At 41.2% G+C, this 24514-nt stretch overlaps 1 protein-coding gene across 1 annotated transcript in view; it reads left to right on the top strand.

Annotated features, from left to right (window-relative positions):
* LOC119024792 (synaptic vesicle glycoprotein 2B-like) overlaps positions 1-24514 on the top strand; it is a 58969-nt gene that overhangs the window by 12450 nt on the left and 22005 nt on the right. Inside the window, exons 2-4 of the mRNA XM_037107908.1 lie at positions 15001-15660; positions 17812-18038; positions 20669-20849. Coding sequence (XP_036963803.1) covers positions 15422-15660; positions 17812-18038; positions 20669-20849 — 647 coding nt within the window. The 5' untranslated portion in view covers positions 15001-15421. The remainder of the gene's footprint in view (positions 1-15000; positions 15661-17811; positions 18039-20668; positions 20850-24514) is intronic.

Below are 24514 nucleotides of genomic sequence, written 5' to 3'. Positions count from 1 at the left end.
CTATTGCGATGGAGCTTGGTTGTCACAGTAAAAAGTCTGGAAACATGTGCAGACTGGAGACAGAGACGATGCGAACAGTGTCCAAGAGTTTGGAGACTGTGTTCGAGACAAATACAGCTTTCACTAGCTGTTAGCCATTAGCTACATGGTGGTAACACTAACCATTCTGAAACGTCCTTCTGCAGCCACAGAGTCTGTATTTCTTCAGGAGCCTCTCCTTCTTGGTCCAATTCTGGGTCAAACTGGTATGGTTGAACAAAAAAATCTCTGTGAGCCTTGGCATACATTTAAATGTACATCCACCCTAAACATTAGCGCATGCTACCAGTAGGGCAAGTGGATTCCCCTCCCTGAGAGTGAGGTAGCAGTAAGGGCTCTCAAAGTAGGCACTGACAGATGGAGCTCATTAGCATTTAAAGGTGCATGCACAGAAACTGCCTGCTGTCAGGAGAGTGACTTTTAGACAGCTGAAACTCAGGACCAGGGATGGGTTTGGGGCAATGCATATCAAATACAGAGTTGTTGGACCTCTGACAGCTGTGTGAAATTGATGAAAAACAGCATAATATGGGACCTCTAACATTATAGATGCACCGCTACCAATATGGCATGGGGTATTGTTGCATTAGGCCTTACATTGCATCAGACTGAAGGCCGTGATCAGACTGCGGTATATTACTGATGTATTTTAAAATTTGACGGGGCACTTATTTTATTTATTTTCACTGTCTTATTTTGTCAATGGCAGACCTTCTTTTCCTTAAAGAGAGAAGAAAATGATACATACCTACAGTATTATATATCTGTATAATTAAATGTTAAGTGACAATAAATATTGTCAATATTTTTTTGAAATGTTTTTTCTTTATTTAATTTGATGGTCAGTTCATGATTACATGCAGACAACTACATAGCATACAACTACTAGGCTACTTCGATATATATCACACTAATTTAAAGTGGAGACTGTGCCATAATATAATTGAAATATTAAGTTGACTGTGGTAATTGTGTTATAAGACAGTGCCAATGTGGTGGCTTTTTGTTGACAGGAAATTATGATTATTTATAATTATATTTATTATTAATATATATATATATATATATATATATATATATATATATATATATATATATATATATATATATATATATATATATATATATATATATATATATATATTGAACAAGTGTGCAAGAGTGGAACTGGCACACATAGCCATTGTGGGGCTCAGTGAGGCAGAGCTGAGCGCAATGTGCTTTTCAATACAAGGTTAGTGACAATTGTATTTTTTACAAAAAATGTATGCAAAAATGACAGTATTGACTGTATTGACTAAATTATGGCATATTTCTGTTATAAACACAGTGCAAACGTATTTAACAGTGAAGCAATGTGTTTTTCCGAAACAAAATATGTAAAAATTACAGTTTTGACTGAAATCTATAAGATCCAGGACATGTAGTCACACCCACTAGATCGAAGGAAGTTGAGATAAACCTGATCTGAACGATCGAGCATACACATTAGTAAATTATATGACCTATTTCCAATTATTTTGTAAACCTCAGCATGAGACTTATGTGAGAACAGACTCTAGACAGCAATGGTTGAACAGCAGCTAGCTGCTAGCCTGAAGGAGAAGTTTCATCTAATATTCATGTTGGAGCAAGCTTCACCTGCAACATTTATAACCAAAGCACATTTGTGTTTGTGTGTGTGTGTGTGTGTGTGTGCGTACGCTTTTGGTGAAGATGCAAGCTGCCTACTGCTTTTTATCGTCTTGCATCTTCAGGGTTGTCCTTTATTTAGCTTATGGTTATATTTGATTTCAGAGGTATGTCTGTTAATCTATTATTTCACCAGTGAGTCAAGATCAGCTCTCAATTCAGAGAGGAGAGTAGTAGTCTTGTGGGTAAGGATGTAACGATGCATCGTGACGAGCAACATGCAGCAGCATATAAGCCACCACCACAGTGAGAAACAAAGTAACGTCATGCCACCTCCTGAGCAAAAATTGCCGAAGGGGCAAACCACCCTGACGAGAGGCTTTGCATCTCCTCTCCCCCTTAACAACGCAAGAGCGCAACCGTTTAAGTTGCACTTTTTATAAGAGGACACAAACTGTTTTACAGAGTACCTGTAAAGAAAGCACCTCTAAGATTGTTTTTTCCTAAGAATAAAAGGTCATTTTATTTGGTCATAATTTGTTTGTAGCTCATTTTGATTAAAAAAAAAATAAAATCGTGAGAAAATCGTATCGTGAACAAAAAAAAAATCGTGAACCGTATCGAATCATGAGTTGAGTGTATCGTTACATCCCTACTTGTGGGTAGTGACTGAAAGAATTATATCACAGATACAAGCGGCCGAAATTGGTTTCCTCTCAGCCCTAGGGGGGTTGGGCTTAGCCTTAGAGATGGGTGAGACATCAGACATCTGTGGAGAGCTGAGGGTAGAGCCGCTCCTCCTTCGCATTGAAAGGAGCTAGCTGAGGTGGTTCGGGCATCTTGTGAGGATGCCTCCTGAGTGCCTCCCCTTGGAGGTTTACCAGCATGACCAACTGGGAGTAGATCTTGTGGCAGACCCAGAACCCCCTAGATCAGGGGTGTCAAACTGATCCAGTAAAGGGCCATGTGGCTGCAGGTTTTCATTCCAACCAAGCAAGAACACGCCTGATTTGGATCAGCCAACCAATCAGCCAGTTGGAATGAAAACCTGCAGCCACATGGCCCTTTACTGGATCAGTTTGACACCCCTGCCCTAGATGGATTATACAGCAGATCTCATCTGGCCTGGGAATACCTCAGGATCCCCCAGGAAGAGCTGGAGAGAGTTCCTGGGGAGACGGATACCTGGAATACCCTTCTAATCCTGCTATTTCCGCAATAAAATGAGTGGAATAAGTGTAAGACAATGGATGGATGGATGGTTGGATCTCATTTAATGTTCAGTGAAATACCTTTAATTTTTTTGTAGAACCACTACAATACATATCACCAACACCAACTTGTCACCTCAGCAAAGAAAAAGCTGCAGTTAAGCTTAAGGATGACTGTGAGCTGCTTAGATACAGGACCATCTCTACTAGGTTTCAGTTATGAGTTTAGGTGAATGTTAAATGGGATGACGTCACTTATGAGTTTGTTTGGTGTATAGTCTTCATAATTATGTTCTAAGTCTTATATTTCAACAATTTCATCATAAACTGAAATTATGAAATCATATTCTTTAAATAAAACAAAAACAAAATTACAATGGATTTGTTATCACTTAGTGTACATATGTTTTATGAACTAAGGTCTCACGGTGGCCCATGGAATTGGAGGGAATTTGCCTCTACAACAACAGTTATGGAAATCACCATGCCTTCCCGCTGCAATGAGGACTGTCAGATGGGAAACATTCATGAACTAACTCACTGAATTGTGGAAGACAATTAGCCTTGAGAACCTCATTGTATGGAGAGTAACCAATATCCAACACGTACATGCCACACCAAAAAACACTCCTATACCTTGGTTGTGGCTGTAATGTGTGACAGAAGTCCAGCAGAGTTTTTCACTTTTATCATGGTCTTCTGAATTTTTATGTGCACCTCAGCCAGTAAAGCTCAATGACATAATCCCTGTTGGGGATATTATCGGCCATATTCCTTTGCTAGTCTGTGCATGTGCTTGTATGTAATCACTAACGAACTCAGAAATCAGTCAACCATAAGATCCCAATCTGACCCAACATCTGTTTCAAGCATCCCTCCTCACTTGAACCACTAATTATCTGTCTCACACACTAAGACAAAAGATGCCTTGGCCATACTGCAAGACTTTCTGCCCTGAGATCTGGAGTCCTGCAGTTGTTGTGGTTTGCACAATACACGACTGATTAACCACTGAGTGATTACAAGATTACACATGGGAGACAAGACACTGGAATGGCGTGGTCCAAGCAGTCAAAGTTGTTGGATGAAAAAATTAGATTAGTATGCGCAGTCAGCAAGGTTTATTTGTGCACTGAAACCAAGAAACTTCCTGCGTGTATTATCGCAATACAGTTACAAATACTGTTGTATATTCTAATAAACTATAAGCAGTGTTGGGCAGTACTAGTTTAACTACATTTCTCAGTAGTGTGGTGGTAGCGTCGCTGTTTTCTGGATGAAATAGCTTTTCAGTAGCTAGAGCCGACAGAAGCATTTCCGTATGACGGTGACATTACGGACCAATCCTTGCCTACAACGTCTCTGCTGCAGGGGAATACAGACAGGTTAGGTTGAGTGAGTTACGTTACTTGATGGAAAGATGGCAGAGGGTGAGGAGGATGGAGACGAATTGATCCCGAGGGATGCAAGAGACAAACTTAAATAGTAAACAAATACAGTAAAGTTACATATAGGAGGTAAAATGTGGGGAAATCAGGGAACAGGGAAACTTTTGAAAAGTTTACATTACTCTGAATTGTTACTTTTGCAATTTTTAACCAGCACAGGTTTCAACAAAAATGCAATTTCTACAAAACCAAAGTATGGTGGTTAGTCATAATTATTAGCTTAAAATGTGTGTTGATATAGCTACTAGCACAGAGTGGGCCTAATAAAAATACCACTTTTGAAACTGCCAGTTATATGGGATACTGGTAGATGGATAGAGTACTTTATTAATCTCAAAGGGAAATTAAAGTGTTAACATCCACTTGACATGAATCAAAATACAAAAACAATGAGGTAGGTAACAGAAACATGAATTATATACAATAACTAAATAGACAATAACTAAATAGACTAACTCAAATATAAAATATTTATAATATACTATTATAGATATTGATTATAGATATTGATATACTATTAATAATAATAATATACTATTATAGATGATGTTTAGAAATTATGTTATCATGCTACAGTACAGGACACTGTACATTCGTGCAAGTCAGGTGGATATTGCTATGGTAGCATGGTTGTCCATGGATGTTAGAATTAAGTGTGCATTGATAGTTGAATAATACAAAATACAAAATAGTAAGGGCACAGCTTACTGTTTAATAAACAACTGGCCCACACCAGCTTGCCGCCTCTCACTGCGGGCAACTCCAGAATAGAAGAGAGTCCCTGGCCGAGTCCCGTGGGCAAAAACCCGGCCACCAGGCCCCAACTCCAGGCCTGTCTCCAGGGTGGGGCCCCGGTGACGCCAATCCGGGCAACGAACGCGTCCTTGATATTTTCTCTGTCATTAGGGGTTTTTGAACCGATCTTAATCTGACCTGTCACCTAGGACCTGTTTGCCTTGGGAGACCCTACGAGGGGCATTAAGCCCCAGGCAACATAGCTCCTAGGATCATTCAGGTGCTCAAACCCCTCCACCGCGATAAGGTGCCGGTTCAAGGAGGAGCAGATTGAATGAATTGAGTGTTGTTTCAAAGTATTGTATTGTCACACGGTACTGCATTGCATTTACATTGTTAATACTGACCCTGACATACATGCTATAGTGACTTAGCAAATTCTCATACAGCATAGTTGACATATAGAATCTCTCTATAAAAGCAAGGAATCTCTGTTTGTCTGTGTGTGTGTGTGTGTGTGTGTGTGTGTGTGTGTGTGTGTGTGTGTGTGTGTGTGTGTGTGCGTGTTCCTCAAATATCTCTGTGGATGAGGATCAGACTGATCTGAGAGTTTCAACATGGCTGCTGCGTGATTCAAGGGTGTGCGACGTCAGATTTGTTTGGACTATAATGATACCGTTAATAAATTATTTCATAAATGCTTTATCAATTCCGCTAGCATTACTAACCATAGCCACCACAGTCATGTGCGCACCAGAGCCAATCACTGCAGAGCCCACTGCCACAACATACCTTAAACAGGCAGATTTATTTATACCTGCAGCGGCGTGAGCTGGACCAGGATTCATATTTGTGGTTTTCAAAGTAAAAAATCTAACTTTTTCCTACTCTGATTTTATGTTATTTTGTGATTTTAGGTCCATAGTGTTAATATAGTATGTCGAATTGAAAGAATAACTGTACATGTGAGGTTGCGCTGAAAATAATGACACCAAACAAGGCAAGGTAAATAGTTTTTAAGGTGAAATATAATGGTAAAGTCAAAACTAGTCAGAAACAGCCACTTATATCCCTGATGTCCGACCTTCAAACACGACCTCGTTTGGCCATCCATGAAAAAGCTACTTAACCTCCCACTTTTCTATAGGAATACATGCTTCCTATGGGCAATGCACTAGTCATGACAAACAGTGAGGCCAGTGGCTTGGAAACCATGATAGACCCCTTAAACCAAAAGACAGAGCCTCAGACCCTCTGAACTAGACTGAGTCAGAAAGGCACCAGCTCACAGAAAGTTGTGCCATTCCAGTAAATGTAAAGCCTATGTCACTGTGGCGAGGAGGTGGTAAAAGAAAGGAAATGGGGGATACAACTAATTTTACTAAGGAGCTCAACAACTCCACCCTGGGAATTTCGCCCAGGAAATTATTCTGTGAGACCAGGCACACAGGTTTGTAGTTACTTAGAAGGCATGAGACGTGGTTCGAGGTTAAAATACACTTTAATATTCAAATAGTTTTAAAAACAGTCACAAATAAAACTCATTCACACAGATAAATGGGCAAACGTAATCAGGGCTGAGGCCAAAGTGGATGGACGAAGGCCAATGCAGTTGGAGAAACAGTTGGTTGGAGAACAGCATTAAATTGGATGTGTTTTTTTGCCAGTCCTGTCGCCACTTCAGCACAGACGTCAAGGAGGACAGATTCAGAAAAACGGGAATGAGAGACTGGGGGCATCTAGATCATTTTTGTGTAAAGCATGATGCAAGTAAAGCTCATGCTTCTGCTGTGGCCTGATAAATGTTACATTGAGATACAATGAGCTGGAAACTGTGACATCATACGTCAGGTGACAAAAGACAAACAAGAGCATTTCATAGACTCTATTGAAAGAAACTGGGCACACGTGAAAGTTGTCATTGATATTTTGCCGTTTTGCGCAAAACAAGGTATTGCACTGCGTGGTCACAAGGAGGATGCAGAAAGCCTGAACAGAGGACATTTTCTAGACTTGTTCAAACTTATTTGTGATCATGACCCTGACATAAAAAAGCGCTTTGATGAGCTTCCACATGCATGAATTCTACAAATCCAAGAAGAACTTCACCCTGACGCACCCCGTCTGGAGCTTGTGTGCTCCACAGATATTAGGTGTTCAAAATCAGTTTTAACGTTGTACGATGTCATATTAGAAACACTGAGTGAGCTTGCGGAGGGGTCAGGTCAGACTGAAATAGACACGGAGTCTCTCCTGCAACAACTACAGACCATAAGATTCATATTTCTTCTTGTTACGTTTTCTAAGCTGTTCAGTGCAAGTGATTTTGCGACAAAAAGCCTACAGTCCCCATCTGTGTCAGTGACTGCCTGCATCCACATGATTGACGGCCTCAAAGAAACTTTTACTACTTTCAGGTGTAACTCAGATGGGGAATTTGAGAGAATAATCACGCTAACTGATGACATCATGAGGAAAAACGATGTTCAGAACTGGGATGTAGCAAGCGCACGGAACAGAAAGCTGCCTGCCAAGTTTGCTGACTCGCATGTGGCCTATACAGTGGGCAGGTGTGCACCCATCAGGAGTGATTCTGATTTGCAGTCCTTGTGGATTATGATCCTTGACAGACAGCTGGTCGAACTGAACAACCATTTTCAGAGTGACTCTTATGGAATAATGAAGGTTGCTGCCTCCCTGCTGCCTGTATCAGATGCGTTTTGCCAGCTGGACACATTGTGCGCGCTAAGCAGGCATTATGGACTTGGTTTGGAGGGCTCAAAATTAACTGTGTTTAGGCAACTCATCAAACGGAAAGTGGATGGGGGACATCAGTTCCCGTCCATTATTGAAGTGTTGGACTCATGTAACAAAGATGTTTTTCCCAACATGAACTGTTTACAGCGTATTCTGATAACACTGCCTGTTACAAGTTGCTCTGTGGAGTACCTGTTCTCAGTTGTAAACAGGATTAAATCCACCAGTGGAGCTACAATGCTCAAAGAGAGACTGAATAGGATCGTGCTGCTCATGTTTGAAAAAGAGCTTGCAGAGAAACCGGACTCTGATGAAATAATAAATGCGTTCAAGGCCAAGCCACGTCGTCTTGCCCTTTAAATTGAGAGCTGCGCAGTGTGCACAGGTAAGCAGCAATATCGTTGTGGCCTTTAATCTGCTGCTAAGCCCAATAGTTGTGTTCAGACGGTTAAATAGCATTGTTGATCATCCATAATGTGGATATGTTATGGCTCTATGAGAGTGCATGAGCACGTACATGAGTGTGTTATATTTCACTATGTTCATCTCATTGTCTTTGTGTTTGAGAACACAAAGTGTGCTTTTTCTATTAATTTGTTATTAATTTATGTGAGAGCATGTCACGTGTGAATGTTTAGACCTGCTGTGACCTACTGTTGACTATTACTGATAGAACGCACAGAAAGTGTGGATATGTTTTGTGTTAATAATGTTGTATTTGAGAAAGATACATTCTTTTGAATGTTTGTGGGGTGTAACACTGTTGAAAATAAATTTGGCACACCCAGTATTTGCTGGTGCACACCCAATGTCTTTTTTCTGGCTACGCCAGTGAGGTGTGAGTCCATCTCAGTGCATGCTTGGTAGGCAGATCTGTACCACAGTTCCTACTTTGGAATCTAAGTTACAACCTGTGTGGCCAGATCTCCAACAAGTGAAACAGACTGATGAGAAGACTAAACAGAGCTACAAGCATTCCTGTGACAACAGGCATGATGTCAGACCCCTGCCAGAACTTGAGCCTGGAAATAGTGTTGTTGTTAAGCTGGACAGTGAACGTGGATGGACAAAGACAGCTACAGTCCTCAAACAATGTGACTCTCCAAGGTCATATTTAGTGCAGACAGACAGAGGTGTGCTCCAGTCACTGTGCCACCAACTCCAGCTCATTTCAGTCTCATTGTAGTCTTTTTTGGTCTCCTAAAATTCCTTAGGAGGAATAGGTGAGACTTGAGACTTTACCGCTTAAACCTTGCTGGATGTTAGTAAATTCATAGTTATGGAGTTAATGTTTTGAGTTGGTCTGTTAACAGTAATTCATGCTTATGTGTTACAATATAGCATACAATCTGTGCACGTCTTAAAAGACTCAAAGAAAGAGTGATGTGTTGTAATGGTGTGATATCAGGTAACGCAGGGCGTGGGAACCAGATAGTGGTAGTCCAGGGCCGGACCTTTTAGGGAGTAACACCAGCCCATAGAAACAGCAGTCAGTCATCCCTGTGTTATGTTTTACCGTGAGTCAATAAAGTGGACCTAAAGATGATCGCGGAGTGACAGAGAATCTTTTGCATAACTCTACAGTGACCACACTAGTGTTAGCCACATAGTAGCATCAACCACAATGCCAAGAAACATATGACACTTACCACCGCCAAACAATTACAGCAGCACACACAGGGACAGGGAGCACGAGCAGCAGCCCTACAACACGACTCAATGCTAACTCTCCATTCACGGAGCCCTGTAATGGTTGGACCAAATGTGTTCGCGTCTTCAGTACTGGCAAGCCAAGAGTAGCTTGAGCAATGAAGCTGCATGATTAAATCGACCGAAATTCTCCTTTAACAAGCAGTTGTACAAAGCAGTGGCACATAAATGGAATTGTGTACAACAAAGTGAAGTAATAAATCCAGCGGCCATCATCCCAACCACTGATGGTGTACTGCTATTAACCAAACGGAGGAATGGATCTACCTTCATCAAGAGCCTCAAAGGTAGAAGAAGCCACACAACCAGACAAGTAGGGCACTTCATTATGTAGCATGGTAATCTGAGAAGCTATGAGAGTTCAGTGAGAAATCCTTCAGTGTAGTGTCTTACCTTTCAAAGTATACATTATTGAATTTGGGGTTTGGGTGGTTGTCATTGGGGTGTGGAGTTCAGAAGGGTGACAGATGCAGCTTCCCCTGAACCTGCTCGTCTAGGTGCAGAGTGCGAACTATACAAAATATGAAGTGTTTCAGGTGTATATCAGGTAGGGAAATACATCACATCAACTGACCCAGTGACATCAGTCCTGCGATCATGTTGATGACAACATTTCAGATAGGATACTCACATTAAACATTAACACTAGAGAACATAGCGGCGAGATGGACAGAAGCTGACGGAATCACATTTGAGCAAACTGCTGTGTGCACATGCCTTGTGATGTTGATGGTGTCTCCTCTGCACTTTTGTCAAACCCAGTGCACTGAACAGTCCTTCTCATTGGCTTGGAAAGACAAAGCGCAGACATGTTGCTGTTGAGTTTTAAGCACGGATGAATCTTTGTGTTATTTTTGAATTTTATACAATTGAATCAAATAAATGACTATTGATAACGTATTTTAACTGGCATTAGTTCTGCAGCACTGCATAATTGCACTTCTAATACCACATTTACTCTCAGCTTAATTCACCATTACTCAACATGTGGTCCTATGATACATTTAATCATGTTGCTCGTGTGCTATGCTAAGTCAAAATGCAGGGTTATTTTTTCATACAAATGGAGAACGTGTGCTGCGGAGAAGAGCTGAGCAGTGATTGTAGCTTGGCAGTGGCAGTGACTGGCCTCCTGGCCAAGAAAGCGTCCATATGGTGGATACAACCTAGTCACCTCTGAGACAACATGAACAGGAAGGAAGACTGAGGGCTCTATTTTCCTGCCAGTACATGTCACAGAGTCACAACAGCAAACTGGCATTTCCTTGGCCATCTTTCTGGAATGCCGAGGCAGCTGGTGACGTAAAGAGGTCAGCCAGAGGTGGCTCTGTATTACCGCTAGTTGAAATAGGTACAGCGCCACCTAGCGTACCGGGCTATGACATGCTTCGGCCAGTAATTCGATTTTCTCACTGGCATGTATACTCGGACAATTGCTGTTGTCTGATTGAGCAGCATAGTCGAACTATAGCTGTAATCTGACTAAGCTGTGCATGTAAATGCACTGACAGAGAGGGCCAAAATTATAAACCAGCACTATCTCAAGGGCCGAACACAGTCAACATTTTTTAAAAAGGATAATCAGGCTATTGGTACAAGTACAGAAGGAAAACATTTATGTGCTAGAGCCAGATGCTTAGCGCATTTTCTTAGCTGCCATTTCATCAGCGTTTGGGGTTAGATTTTTTTGCTGTGGAAACTCTCGAGAAGGAGTGAAGGTGAATCAGTGAGACGGCTCCTTTGTTGGTTTTTGTTCATCTTCGTCACAGAGAAAAGCTACTCACCTAGGTATGTGCATCCAAATATGCAGAGCATCATGTTGACAGAGTTGAGGCATCATTGCAGGGATGAAGCTTGGAAACTGTGCAGCGCCCACAGAGTCATACTTTGCCTAGAGTGTATTATCACACTGGAGGTCTCTCAGTTCCATTTGGATGGAAAAGTCGCCTCGTGAACACTGTGCCAAAGTGCACCCAGTTTATCAGCAAATTGCGCTGTCGGGAGGGCAGTGGAAAAATGTCTTGTCGTCGTTTGGGAACACGGACAGTGACTAAAGTTTCCTTGCTGCATCTGAGTCTCCCACATGTGCAGTTTTGCTTGGAAAGCTCTCACTGCATACTCACACGTCCTCATCCTTGAAGCTGGAGGTTTAGCACAATGATATGTTTCCTTATGTTGCACAAAAATGCCAGATCACGAAGACTTCCGGCTTAGCGACTAATGGAGTAAGACATGCTTGCGGGAGCTCCTGCAAAACTTTCTTAAATGAACACCAGGGCTTTTTTGTGAACTTTCTATTATTACATTTCAACTCCACAAGCTCGTTGTATCTGCAATGTATGCCTCTATGCCTTCAAAGCCAAAAAATATGAGCAACCCAGCGGCAGCACAAACGAGGCCTGTCCCCCTGGCTGCATCCCCGTCGAGGAGTGGTCCAGCCACCCTGCCGTGGCGTGCAGTTGCTAAAGCGCCCACTTCAGAAAAAAACTGCTGCCGTCCCAAGCATGGCTACTGCAGACTTCAAGGCTGAACTGCTCACTGCTATTCAAGAAGGGATGATAGGCATTTTTAAGATGGAATTAGAGACATCAATGACAAACAACTTCACTCAGATAAAGTCCGAGCTGCAGAGTGTGAAGACTGAGCTAAAAGCCAACATGGCAGCTATCTGGTCGGAAGTGTAAGTGCTAAAGTTTACAGTGAATGACATGGAGGCCCCCCTGTCGACATGTACCGATGATGTGGTTTCACTCAAATTAAAGTGGACAAACTTTTGGCCCAACTTGTTACTCTTGACAGTAGTTGTGAAGACCTGGAGGTGAGGTCTCGCTATAAGAACATCAGGATAACAGGACTACCCGAGGAGCACAGCACGGTCGGCGCGACCACAGTTTCCACCCTACTGAAAGATGCTCTGGGCTTAGGAAAAGAGCCAGTTGTGGACCGCACGCATCGATCCCTCCAGCCCAGGCCGAAACCCGGCGAACGTCCTTGTCCCATAATAGCACATTTACACTATTATGCACCATCTCCATCTTCCTGGATCTCATGGCATGGATGGCTAAAGCTTGCGCAGTCTTCAGTATCATCCAACGCCAGCTCAGGGACATTCATGACATAAGGTTTGGGCTGCTACACCCGGCGCGCCTCCGAATCACCAGAGGGGATGTCACGAGGGAATTCACATCACCTGACGAAGCCGCAGCTTCTGTGAGAACACTCAAGTAAACTTGGGTTAGTTAGTGCAAACTTATTGAAACAGGTCTGAGTGTAGGTGCCACTGCAGTTACGTTACCGAAGAAAAGTGGTGCTGAAATGCTTTTTGTTTGGTTGTTTTTTTTGTTTTGTTTTCATCAGCACTGTCTACAAAACAGTTTTAAATATTATACCGTTACTGTAGATGTGTTCTGTTGATTTTGATATAAATGGCACCATAACACCCACTGTTCTAATAAGAAGTCAATATGCTTATGTGCAGGTTTCTTAGATTCATCTGAGTTCTGTGTTATTAAAATCTCAGTCCCGTCTTTAGTAATATATTATATACTTTAATAATCGCAGGAGCTCCAGCCAAGTTGGAGCGTGGCGAAGATGATTGTTTGGTCCAAAGCCTTGAGTTTATCCTTTTGGTTTATGACTCCTTGTGGAGTTAGCACTGGTGTTCTATCATTTGGGGATGGGATAGTGGTAGGTGCTCTGGGGGAGGGCGTGAGATGAGATGAGATGAGATGAGTCTCTCTCTCTCTATTTATTTATTCATTTAGACAGACTATGTCTAAATACTTTTTCATTGTAGGCCTGCTGTCTATTTGGTTTTATTTTTCTGTAACTTGTTTGTTCTTAAAATATGTCAATCTAAAACCTAAGGGTGTATGCAAACATGTTTAAAGCCGACACCAATCTGTCCAGATAAAAGTGTCTTTGTATACACATCAATAAAAATATGAAACGAACAAACAAAAACAATAAATAAATAAATGCCAGATCACATCTCCACTTGTCCTCCCGGAGCTCTGTGGTATCTTTCCCTTTGTTTTCCAGAAACTGGCAGATTTTTTTATGCAGCTCAAAGAATCTCTTAAGCACTTTCTGTCAGGTTAAGGGGTTTAAAGGGGAAAACTATGGAAAGAAGAGGTGGACCCAAATGCAGTTACACACGGGAGACAAGCGCATAAAAAAAAAGAATCAAGGACAAAAACCAAAGTAGCAACGCAACAGCAAAACAAAGTAGCAAAATAAGACAGTTCAACAAAGTGCAAAGAAAAAGGCAAAGTACAATTCAAACATGGAAATCTCAAAACCAAAACATACCAGACAGGAAGAGCATGGACAGGCGCATGGACAACCAAAGACAGAATACAAACAATGACCAAACGAGGAGTGAGGGGAACACAGAGACTAAGTACACAGACACTGATTACAAGATGAGGAACAGGTGAGGAGAGAGAGGAGGGAGGAAGCCAGGTGTGATAACGAGGGGGAGGAGCACATGAGAAAACATGAAGGGACAACAGACAGACAGAGGGAGCCAGAGGGGAGAACATAGGAGACAATTAAAGAGACACAAGAGGGCATGGAAATTCAAGGGAAATACACAGGGAAACTTAAAGGACACATGAGGGCATGGAAAACAGATGTTTCTAAAACTACTTTTTATTTTTATGTCTTGCTATTTAAAGGGCCAAAAAACTAATGACATTCTTTTAAGCAGATTTTAGGATGCTTACATGCCATGATGAGCATTGTAAACAATGTACCTGCTTAGTATTAGCTTGTTAAAATGAGAATGTTAGCATTTATTGAGCTAAACTAAACAGAGAGGCACAGTGGCTTATTACAATATATGGTATGTGACCCAGTAAAATTATAGGATTCACTGTGAATGACAGGGATTTAAGTGGAAAAGCATCTTAAACACCATGTGCTCGCCTTGGGTGTTTCAAATGATTTGCTAACTTACTGTGATGTGTGTGTATAACGTGCGTCAGCAGCATGCAGCAGGTTTTATCAAATCTTCAAACATTACACTGAAATAATTTATACTGTCAAGTGGATGAAAAATATTTTTTTGTTAGACGATGCTGTTAGTGATACAGAATTTGCAGCATTTCAAGCTTACACTGCTTGGGTTGAACAAAATTGAGTGTGTGTTCTACTCATCCGTTTGTCACCCAGGAAGAAGAAAGGAAAGAACCACTTTAAATTTAAAGTGGGGTTGTTTACCCGCATCCGCAAATTATGAAATTGCTATGAGGAAACAATCACCTCATCGTGTCTCTTGTGGATGAGCATAAACACAAATAAAATGTACCGCTATGTGACTGAGCAATCTGCCATAAAGTTCGAGTTGAACTGGTTCAGCACATTGAGACATGAGAGAATAAGTTGTAAAGTTACTTGTACAGAGATTATGCAGAGACTTGTTTTTTCGTTTGAGGATAAACTTACCTGAGTCTTTCTCTTGTCAGGAGTGAAAAGTGAAGAGATCTGAGGTCCCCAGTGTCCCCACCAGCCTCACCTCAACTCAAACCAGGAAGTGAGACGGACACATTATTACACAAAGTTCCACCTTGTGTTCATATATGTTTAGAATATCTGCTGTTATCTAACAAATCCTTTAGGGAATTTGTGATGCTAGTTAACACCATTACTTACTACTGTCTTTAAATGCCAGTAACAGGAACAGTCACTGTAACTAATGACTGTGACACAAGTAGTTTAGGTTATTTGCACTTTTAGGCTAATTAATGTGTCATGTTGGTCTGAAAGATAGTTTATCATAACTGCTTTTTTCTGAGATTAATCATCAGACGAGACATACCTGGCACGGCAAACAAAAGCCCTCTATCTGCTGTTAAATTAGCTCTTAGGCCAGCAGCCCACTGAGCCATGATGGCTGACCCCTATCAAAACAACGTATACCACCAAGGAGGGGATGACAGCTACGGGACTTATGGAGAAGGTGGTGGCCAAGAGGGATATGGTTACCAGGCTAACTACCCTCCCCAGGAAGAGGACGCAGCAAGTGACGCAACAGAAGGACACGATGAAGAGGATCAAATGTACGAAGGAGAATATCAAGGGATACCACATCCTGACGAAGTGAAGGCTGCACAGCGAGCCGCACGGTAAGCTACAGCAGATTTCTTCTTTTTGTTCTTCTCCTAATGTACCAACAACCAGAGAACAATGTGCATGTATGGCTAGAGACTGCATTCTCACCTTATTAGTCCCCTCACACTAGGTCCAACTTTCTTAGACGCCAACCTTCTCTTAACCTTCACTCAGATGTAGCCAACAGTACACAATCATCTGTTTATTTTTTACACACAACAGTATAATAGGTTCCATCTCGACCCCCTGCATCCATGTGCCGTCTCTGCTTTTTCATCTGTTTGCAGTTCTCATACATTAGTTCAGTGTTCTTGCTGTGGCTGTTTTGACAAACATTTTCCAAACTCTAAGCTGCACGGATCCCACCTTATTTATGTACCTGCTTAAAGCCAGAGGTTTTGCATTTTTAGCCCATATACATTTAGCAATACATAATGCAGCACTGTACCTACGTTAAATTTTGAAGTAAATGTATTTAAGACTACATTACCTCCAGTGATGTCACCCAGTGGCCAAACTGCCTTGTGGGTAATGCAGGCACCAGGTTTTGAAAAGGAAGAAGAATGTGTGGAATAAAACGGTGATATCTCTGATTCGGCTGTCTCCATTCTGATCATTTAAACAGTCCATTATGAGTCCAACAGTGTTACAGGAATGCAATCCGGTGGACTACCCTTCAAAATCTACACCTACATTACCCATAATGCAACTTAACCATTCAGTGACATCACTGGAGGGCACTTTATCAATGTACATGCAGCTTCCTCTGAAGCCATAGAGTCAGTACTTCCCAATACCTGTGAACACATAGTAATGTTGAAAACTGATAACCTTGAGTTAACCTTTAGGAATTTTACTGTGGTTACACCCCATCCCTTATTCAGATCTTGGGAAAGAAAAGCCCTCCACCGCTGACCTCAATTAACCACAAAACTAACCATAAACTAAAATATAACAGAACAAAATCGTAGGCTGGCACGGGAATTTATAAGCACTTCCTCCCATGCCAGGTGCCCTTCATTAAGTAATCAGGGCAGATTTAGAGAGGACACGAGGAGAAAAGGGACAAACAGTTCAGAACAGAAACAGCTGTAACACTGTACTTGCCATAAAGTATTTCATTAGATTGTTGTGTTGGTAGTTTTATTTAAGTAAATGTAAATATGTCCCTCAACACTGGCTTGGTTATAGAAATGTGATCTTTCCTTTCCTGGCAGCCCTGGTTTCCATGACGTGTGTATAATGCAGACTGTTGAAACTTTCTTGAGTTGTGCAATCCATCACAGTGAGCGCCAAATCTGCATTCATTTTAGTCAAAGTTGCATCTAATTTATGAGGTAATGCAGTGCAGACATTTTAAATCAATCTGCACTTTAATTACATTAAAGGTCCTCTGTGTAGGATTTAGAGGAATATAGCGGTGACGTTGCAGCTCGCAACTGACCGAACACCCCTTGACACTCCCCTAAAGTTGTTGCTAAACATGCAAAGTGCCTCTCAGAGTGTTTGGTTTGTCCTTTCTCGGCTACTGTAGAAACATGGAGGTGCAATATGGTGGCAGTGCAACACTGTTGTAGATAGAAAAGGCGCATTTCATAACTAACTACACTCAAAATATAGAGAAATGTTTACTGATGGTGATTATGTAATGGCCATCAGTAAACAGGACGTAACTGCAAAAAAGGTAACTTTGTCACTTTCCAGGACGCATGGTTGGTTAGTATCTCAGTCACAACACATTCTAACAATATTCATATGATTGTAAAGAGTCAGTGGGTACATGTTTAGATTAACAGGAGGGCACAGATGTCAACATCATGACGTGTGCTGTCACGCCTCTTTTGGATCCGAGCTGCCGGAGTGCTGTATGAATTGACACACTGGTGCAGCATTACACTGGAGCTGCTTGGTTCTGTGAGAGGAAACAAAGTTGGCTTTACACAAAGATTTTTGATTCAATCAGATTTCAGCAATATTGATTTCTTAATTCTTGTGATCAAACACAATATAATTACATTCCTGTTTAAGGACGTGTAATCCCTTAATCTGACAAACAACACCAGAGCCAATTACAGATGTTCATGATAATATAGAGGGAATTGTTGTTTTGTATTGAACAGTATTACACAGATTCCTGTTACTTTTTTTTTTTTTCTCTGTTCCAGAGCTAAATCTCGAGCAGCTGGCGGTGCAGTCTCTGAACTAGAGGAGTTGTCTGAACAATACGAAGACATCATGGAGGACTGCGGTCACGGGAGGTTCCAGTGGACACTTTTCACAGTGCTGGGCCTGGCTCTGATGGCTGATGGAGTCGAGTGTTTTGTGGTTGCGTTTGTTCTGCCGTCTGCAGAAAAAGATCTATGTTTGTCCAATGCAGAGAAAGGAATGCTGGGTAAGGACGTTAATGATTGAATGTTGCTTACATTGTGGATTCATTGTGGGAAGTGTTTCCTTGTGCTGCTGTCAGGAGAATTTATGTTTGTCCGTTAGTGATGTAGTAATTGGTTGGTATGCTCCCCTGAACAGAAATAGAGAGCTGCCTCATATTCCTCTGAGGGTTTGACAGAGAAACACAAGTCTTAATGCATTTGCCACATTTTTTTTTTTTTTTTTTGTAGAGGAACTTTAATTCTTCATTAGCTGAGTGATCACATCGGCTGGTTTGCCAAACAATAAAAACACAGCTAGGTGAATAGGCTGCTGCCTCAGCTCAAGTGTATAGTCATGTCATCTACAGTTAGACAGCTTATATTATTTCCATTCTACTCAAGCAACGATTTTAAAATAAAACCACATCAGAGAGGCACAATAAACAAACAAGCTAGCTGAAAAAAACATGCATTTAGTAGTTCAGTAATGCATCAGATGTCCACTAGATCCATTTTAGTAAAATATCTAGTCACAAACACAGTATTCCATGCAGAAATGGTGAAAATATAGCAACACTGCAATCAAATGCTTTTTTCATGCTTTTATCTTTCATAGAATAGAAGAATGACATTAAACTGCAACTGTAAGTCACCTAAAAAGGCTTCCAACCTTAAACTGTTCATTGACACCTCATTTGACCAGTTGGGAGCTTTGATGCCTGCCCTGTGGCCTGAAACAGCCAATGAATGATGAGGACAGCAGGACACCCACTTGCTCTTCTTTCTCCCTACCTGTCTCCCTACCTGCCAGCCAAGAGATGATTGATGCCTCATGTAGCCAATGAGATTTCAAATCCAGTTATATTTTTTTATCAGTTTTTATAACTCTTGGAACACTTGGAAACTGTGCAAGTTTATGTTTTTCTTTTGCAATTTTCCCTTTTGTATAGGGTGTTTTTCCAACTTTGCGCTTTTTGATGTACAGAATATGTATTTATATGTACAGTAGTGTAAATAAGGAAATAAAAAAAACACAGGGAGTTTGTGTACCTGTTACTATCGGACAGGGCATATTGAAATGACAAAAGGCATTTTTTTGCCAGACACATTAGAAAAACAAGCGTTACATGTTTGTTTGTTTTTTCTCAGTAATATTGTTATTAAATTAGAACATTGGCCATGATGTGGGCTGATTATGCCAATAGCGACAGTTGCAGGTCATCTGAATGTTGATATATGCATTAAAACACTTATCCCTAAACTGGGATAGGCCTTTTATCATCATTCATTATTTAATATTATAGGCCTTTTTTATTGAGGATTATTTTACATACATTTTGAGAAATGGTAAGGGATGGATCAGTGCTTTAGGGTTAAGTCGACATGATCAATTGGATCCAGAGCTTGTGTGGCTGGCATTAGGGTTAGGGTTGGAGAGACCCAAAACAATATCTGGGTATATTCTGAAAATTGTTTTGTTTTGTTGTAGCTCATGCAAACTCAACACTCCCTACTCCAAGTTCCTACTAACTTGGCTAACTGTTTGAAATGTTAAGAAATTGAGAAAGTGAACAACTGTTTATCCTCTCCACTTCCACTCCACTCCCTACTGTGCTCTCCTCATACACTATCTCCCTCTCCAGATTTTGTTCTTCTCCTGTCTCACACTTCTCGCATTCTCCCTCCTTACCCTGGTTTGTTCCAGAGCAGCGCTTTCAACAAGACTGTGTGTGTGTGTGTGTGTGTGTTTGCTTTGTGAGTCAGCGGGCACAGCCAGAGTGATCAATACGCTACCCTGACCTTGGAAAGAACTGTACAGCATCTCAGCAATGCCCGTATTACAGGGATGGAGTTTGAAAATAGATATGCATTATAGCTTTTTCTTATGAGGGCTAGGGAAAGGAACTGAATATTGTCACCTGACTATTCAGGTGTATTTATTTAAAGTGATGAGTGTGTGTTGTCCAGCATTTATGGAAAGAGTGTTATAATTTAAGACCTAATGATTAATCACAAAGTCATCTCACTAATGTGATCGGCACTTAATCTCTACTTTGAGTGACTGCTGAGTGGTCTAATGACTGGACAGCTTTAAGTCCATCAGTTCACACATGAAAATATGTCTCAATATGTGTCTGACCTCTTGTGATCACATCTCCTTTCCCTTCTATGCAAATATACACCTATATCACTGGAACACACAGAAATGAAAAATATATGTTGATATCATGTTTAACAACTGGGCCCAAACATTTAGGAATATACTCCAGCTTTTCATAGCCCAATTATCGTTATGTGTGGACCCCCCCTTTAGTTAAGTTTCTCCTCAACTCTTAAAATCAGAACATTTGTTAAGGGAGCCTGGTTACTATTATCCATTCTGCCTGTTGCTGTGGTCTTTTCTTCTCTTCTCTTTTCTTCTTGTTCTTCTTCTTGTTCTTCTTCTTCTTCTACTTCTTCTTCACACATGTGCAGACACACTGCTAAATGAATGTGGGCCAGACTACCTTTAAATGTGGTCTGAGTCATCAGATCTCAGTGCATCCTCACTGCATCTTGGAGGTGTTCACACCTGTTTGTGTACCAAGCTGTCCACCCAGATCATTCAGGACTCAGGTCTGAACACCCTTTATGTGTCTGTCTGTCTGTGCAGGTCTGATGGTGTTTCTCAGCATGATGGTGGGGGCGTTCTTGTGGGGGGGTCTGGCAGACAAAGTCGGTCGTCGGCGTTGTCTCATTGTGGCATTGGCTATAAACTGTATCTTTGCCTTCCTGTCTTCGTTCGCCCAGGGCTACGGCTTCTTCCTCTTCTTCAGGCTGCTGTCTGGCATTGGGTAACATTTACAAACACACACACTCTTATTTTAGTTGGGTGATAGAGTCATTGTTTCCACTTAAGCACTACAAAAGACATGTTATCATGAATTGTGTGCAGCGTTGGGGGTAACTTGTCACAAAGTAGTCCGTTAGACTACTCAGTATACTTTTTTGTTATAACAAGCGATGTAATGTGTTACTTCTGCAAAAATAATCCATGATATATGATCCAAATACTGGAAAAAAATGCAGTCTTTTCCTTTTTTTTCTCCAGTAAAAAAAAACACAATCCCTGAAGCATTTGCTCTTTTTTCTGTCCTGCTGCTCAGCAGGTGGCTGCATGCCAGCCAAAGGTAAACCTGCAGTCGTGTCAGTGCACATGTAGCTTGAAATAATAATAATTCATTTTTGACTCTTTGCCTGTGATATTACGACTTATTTCTCACACTACTTTTAGCTCGCAACTTACTATTACTTACTACTTCAGACTACTTAATTTTCAAAATCTCAGATTTTTTTTTTCAATATGACCCTACAGCTCTTTTTATGCATTATAGTTTGTATGTAGGAATGTGTTTTGAAAAAAAAAAAAAAAAAAGCCCATGTACCTTCATGCATTTGTGCTTTTATCATTTCAGTGTAAGCCCTCATAGTTCACAGACTCATTAGTTGCATTTTAAACATCATATACTGGCTAAGAGCCGTGTTGTATCGTTTTCATTGAAAAAGCTGTGCCTAATACTGTCTGCCTCTGCCCAGTTCACTGTCAGATTGTGACAGAGATGTAAATGTTATATTGTGTCTATCAATCCTATGATTAAGCTGCGGATAAAGAAGGTCACAAAATGACAGTGGAGTGAATGCATTCAAAGGGTAATGTATAGTTGGCTCCACGTTGTCTGGACAATATAACCCTACATGTTCAAGTCATAGTGTTTTGTTCTCTTAAAGGATAACTTTGGTTGATTTCAACATGCAGCTTTATCCCTCAGCTACCCTTGACTTGCCAGTACCGACGACGCGAACACTTTTGGTGCAACCCTTTCAGGGCTCCTTGAACAGAATGTTAGCATTGACAGCTAAAAGCATGGAGTCAGAACTTTACACTGTGTTTTAAACGTCTTAACATGCTCCAAATCTCACCCCAAAGTTATGCAACATCAGCAGACACTTTACAACACAGCATTGTAGCGTGTATGACTCAAAATGAATAAAAAAGTGGTTGAAACAGCGTTTGTGCTAGTTGCTACATACCGGTTTGTTTACATCCCTGTCCTCCAGTAGTCCAAACTAGACGATCTGTCGAGTGTGCGCTTACTCCCTCACTGGTAGAGACGGAAACTTGAATTTTGCAGACAGAAACGTATTCCAGCATTTTTGTTTTTTCTGTTCGTAACATACGTGTCCATGTTACAGCCTGTCATGAGCCATGAGCCTTACAATAGCCTGTGATGAGTCTATTCGCTTTGCACCGAGAGCTAGCTTGTCACTGTCAGGATGAGGTGATAATTTAAGACCCAAATGCAGACCAAACACAGGAGGCAGAAAATGGGGGAACAGAAGGCAAGCTTAAATGTACAAAAAGCTGAAATCAACCAAAAAAACTGGAGAAACAGGAAAAGACTTAAAGGACCAAAAATTGTATACTGAGGTAAATGTGCATTATATACATCTAAATACGTTGTAAGTACTGCATTGTCAAAAGGCTGAATGCATAAATAAAGACAGTGTTTGAAATAAACAGACTCAGTGTAAGAATATGAAAGAAAAAAAATGAACACATGAATAAAAACAGTATTATTGCACAGGATAATTGCAGAAGATGGTGGAGGTAGAAGTGTAAGTAGTGCAAGAACAGTCTGACAGCAGTTGGAATGAATGATCTGCAGTAGCGTTCCTTAGAGGAGACATAGGAAACACGGGGACATCACACAATGAACTGACAAGGAGCGCAGGGAGAACAAAGACTAAATACACAGACACTAACAAGGGGATCAGGAACAGGTGAGGAGAGTGTGGAGGAAAGAGGACAGGTGAGGTAACGAAGGGAAACACAGAGGGAAACGACATAGAGGAGGCAGTGAGGGACAACAAGAAGACACAGAATCCCAAACCATGACAGTCACAGGGTTTCTGGGCACTCTGAGAAACAATGCTGTGATTCGATATGTTACATACTGGTGACTCTGAGTGACAGCAAAAGAGACCCACAGCTTCATAAGTGTAACAGAATGTTTTCAGCCGCTGATGCACTGTGAAGATCATACAACACAACTCATATGCAGAGTCTGCTTAGTATTCTATCCTAGTGATGCAGCAGAGTATCTCAGAATAACTGTAGTCCACAGGGAGCCTCACTGACTCAGAAGTGAGGTCACATACTGAGCAAAGCGCAGAGAAAGTGATATACAGTCACTAGCAGATTAAGAAGAAGACAAATGCACCACAACATGGTCTGTCTGATAGGTATGCTTACACTTGCCAAAAAAAAACTCTGCTGATATAACACATTAGCACATCTTTTGTTCTTGGCATGTGATTTGAACATTTTTTGCTGAAGAAGCAAAGCCTTTGTTATCTTAAAGAGACAGTTCACCCCAAAATGTATCCTCACCTGTAGTGCTATTTATCCATCTAGATATTTTTGGTGTGAGGTGAGGAGTTTTGGTGATATCAACTGTAGAGATGTCTGCTTTCTCTCCAGTATGATGGCACTAATGGAAATAGTCGGCACTGGACTAATGGCGCAAAAGCAAAAAAAAAAAAAAAAAAAAGAAACTTATCAGCAATGTTTCTTTTGAACTATGCCTGCTGACGGTGTGTGAAGGAAACATGCATCGAGCATGCATGGACAAGAAGCTGGTGCTCATCCCCGCATGAGATGGAAACATGAATGGCCTCCTTGGCTGAGCTGTGATGGTAGTTAACTCAGCTGGCTTAGTGAAAGGTGATATGTAAGGAAAAGCTAGCTAGGTGCTGCTAGCAGTCGCGGCAGATGCTGCTGTTTGCTGAAGGTGCCACTGTTTGCCGAGAGGTGCCAGTGCTTGTGCCACTACCGGTGACATCTGGGTGGGTTATGTTATTTAGCCTACATTACAATGATTGAGTGGTCTAATTTAATAGGCTACCTTGACTTTGTTATCAACTCTATTGCCGCATCTCTCTCAGTCTCAAGCAACAAAAAAATATACCAAGTTAAAGAAAAATCTGCATATTATCCTCTGTAGCAATATTCCAGTGGATTATAAGCAGTGTTGGGAGTAAAGCACTACAAAGGCGCCACAAATTAGGCCTTACTGTAATTCCACTACTTTCAGCGGTAAGGAGCATGTAACGAAATATTATTTTTAAACAAGTAACGCAATTACAATTACTGAAATTTAAATGAGTTTGTTACTCGCCTTACTCTCTTTTGGGAAAAAATTAACGCTTGCAGACAAGAAGACAGTGTTACATCATTCCTCTTTAGCTCCCGACCATGGTCAAGAAGCACAGGGGAGATGATTTCCTCCAGAGCCGAAGTTTGTGTTTACCTTCAGGGTCAAACACCTTCCACCTGTTAAGCTGGTCGGGAAATAATGCCAGGGAGCAGTAGCGTAACGTCATGGTGACAGGCCCCGGTGCAAATATTTTTGTTGTGCCCCTCAACAAAAGCCGAGCTCTTGCGCACTGCATGCGCGCA

This window comes from Acanthopagrus latus, chromosome 8 (genome assembly GCF_904848185.1).
Source record: "Acanthopagrus latus isolate v.2019 chromosome 8, fAcaLat1.1, whole genome shotgun sequence".
Taxonomy (NCBI): Eukaryota; Metazoa; Chordata; class Actinopteri; order Spariformes; family Sparidae; genus Acanthopagrus; species Acanthopagrus latus.
This window is presented reverse-complemented; position numbering and strand designations above follow the sequence as displayed.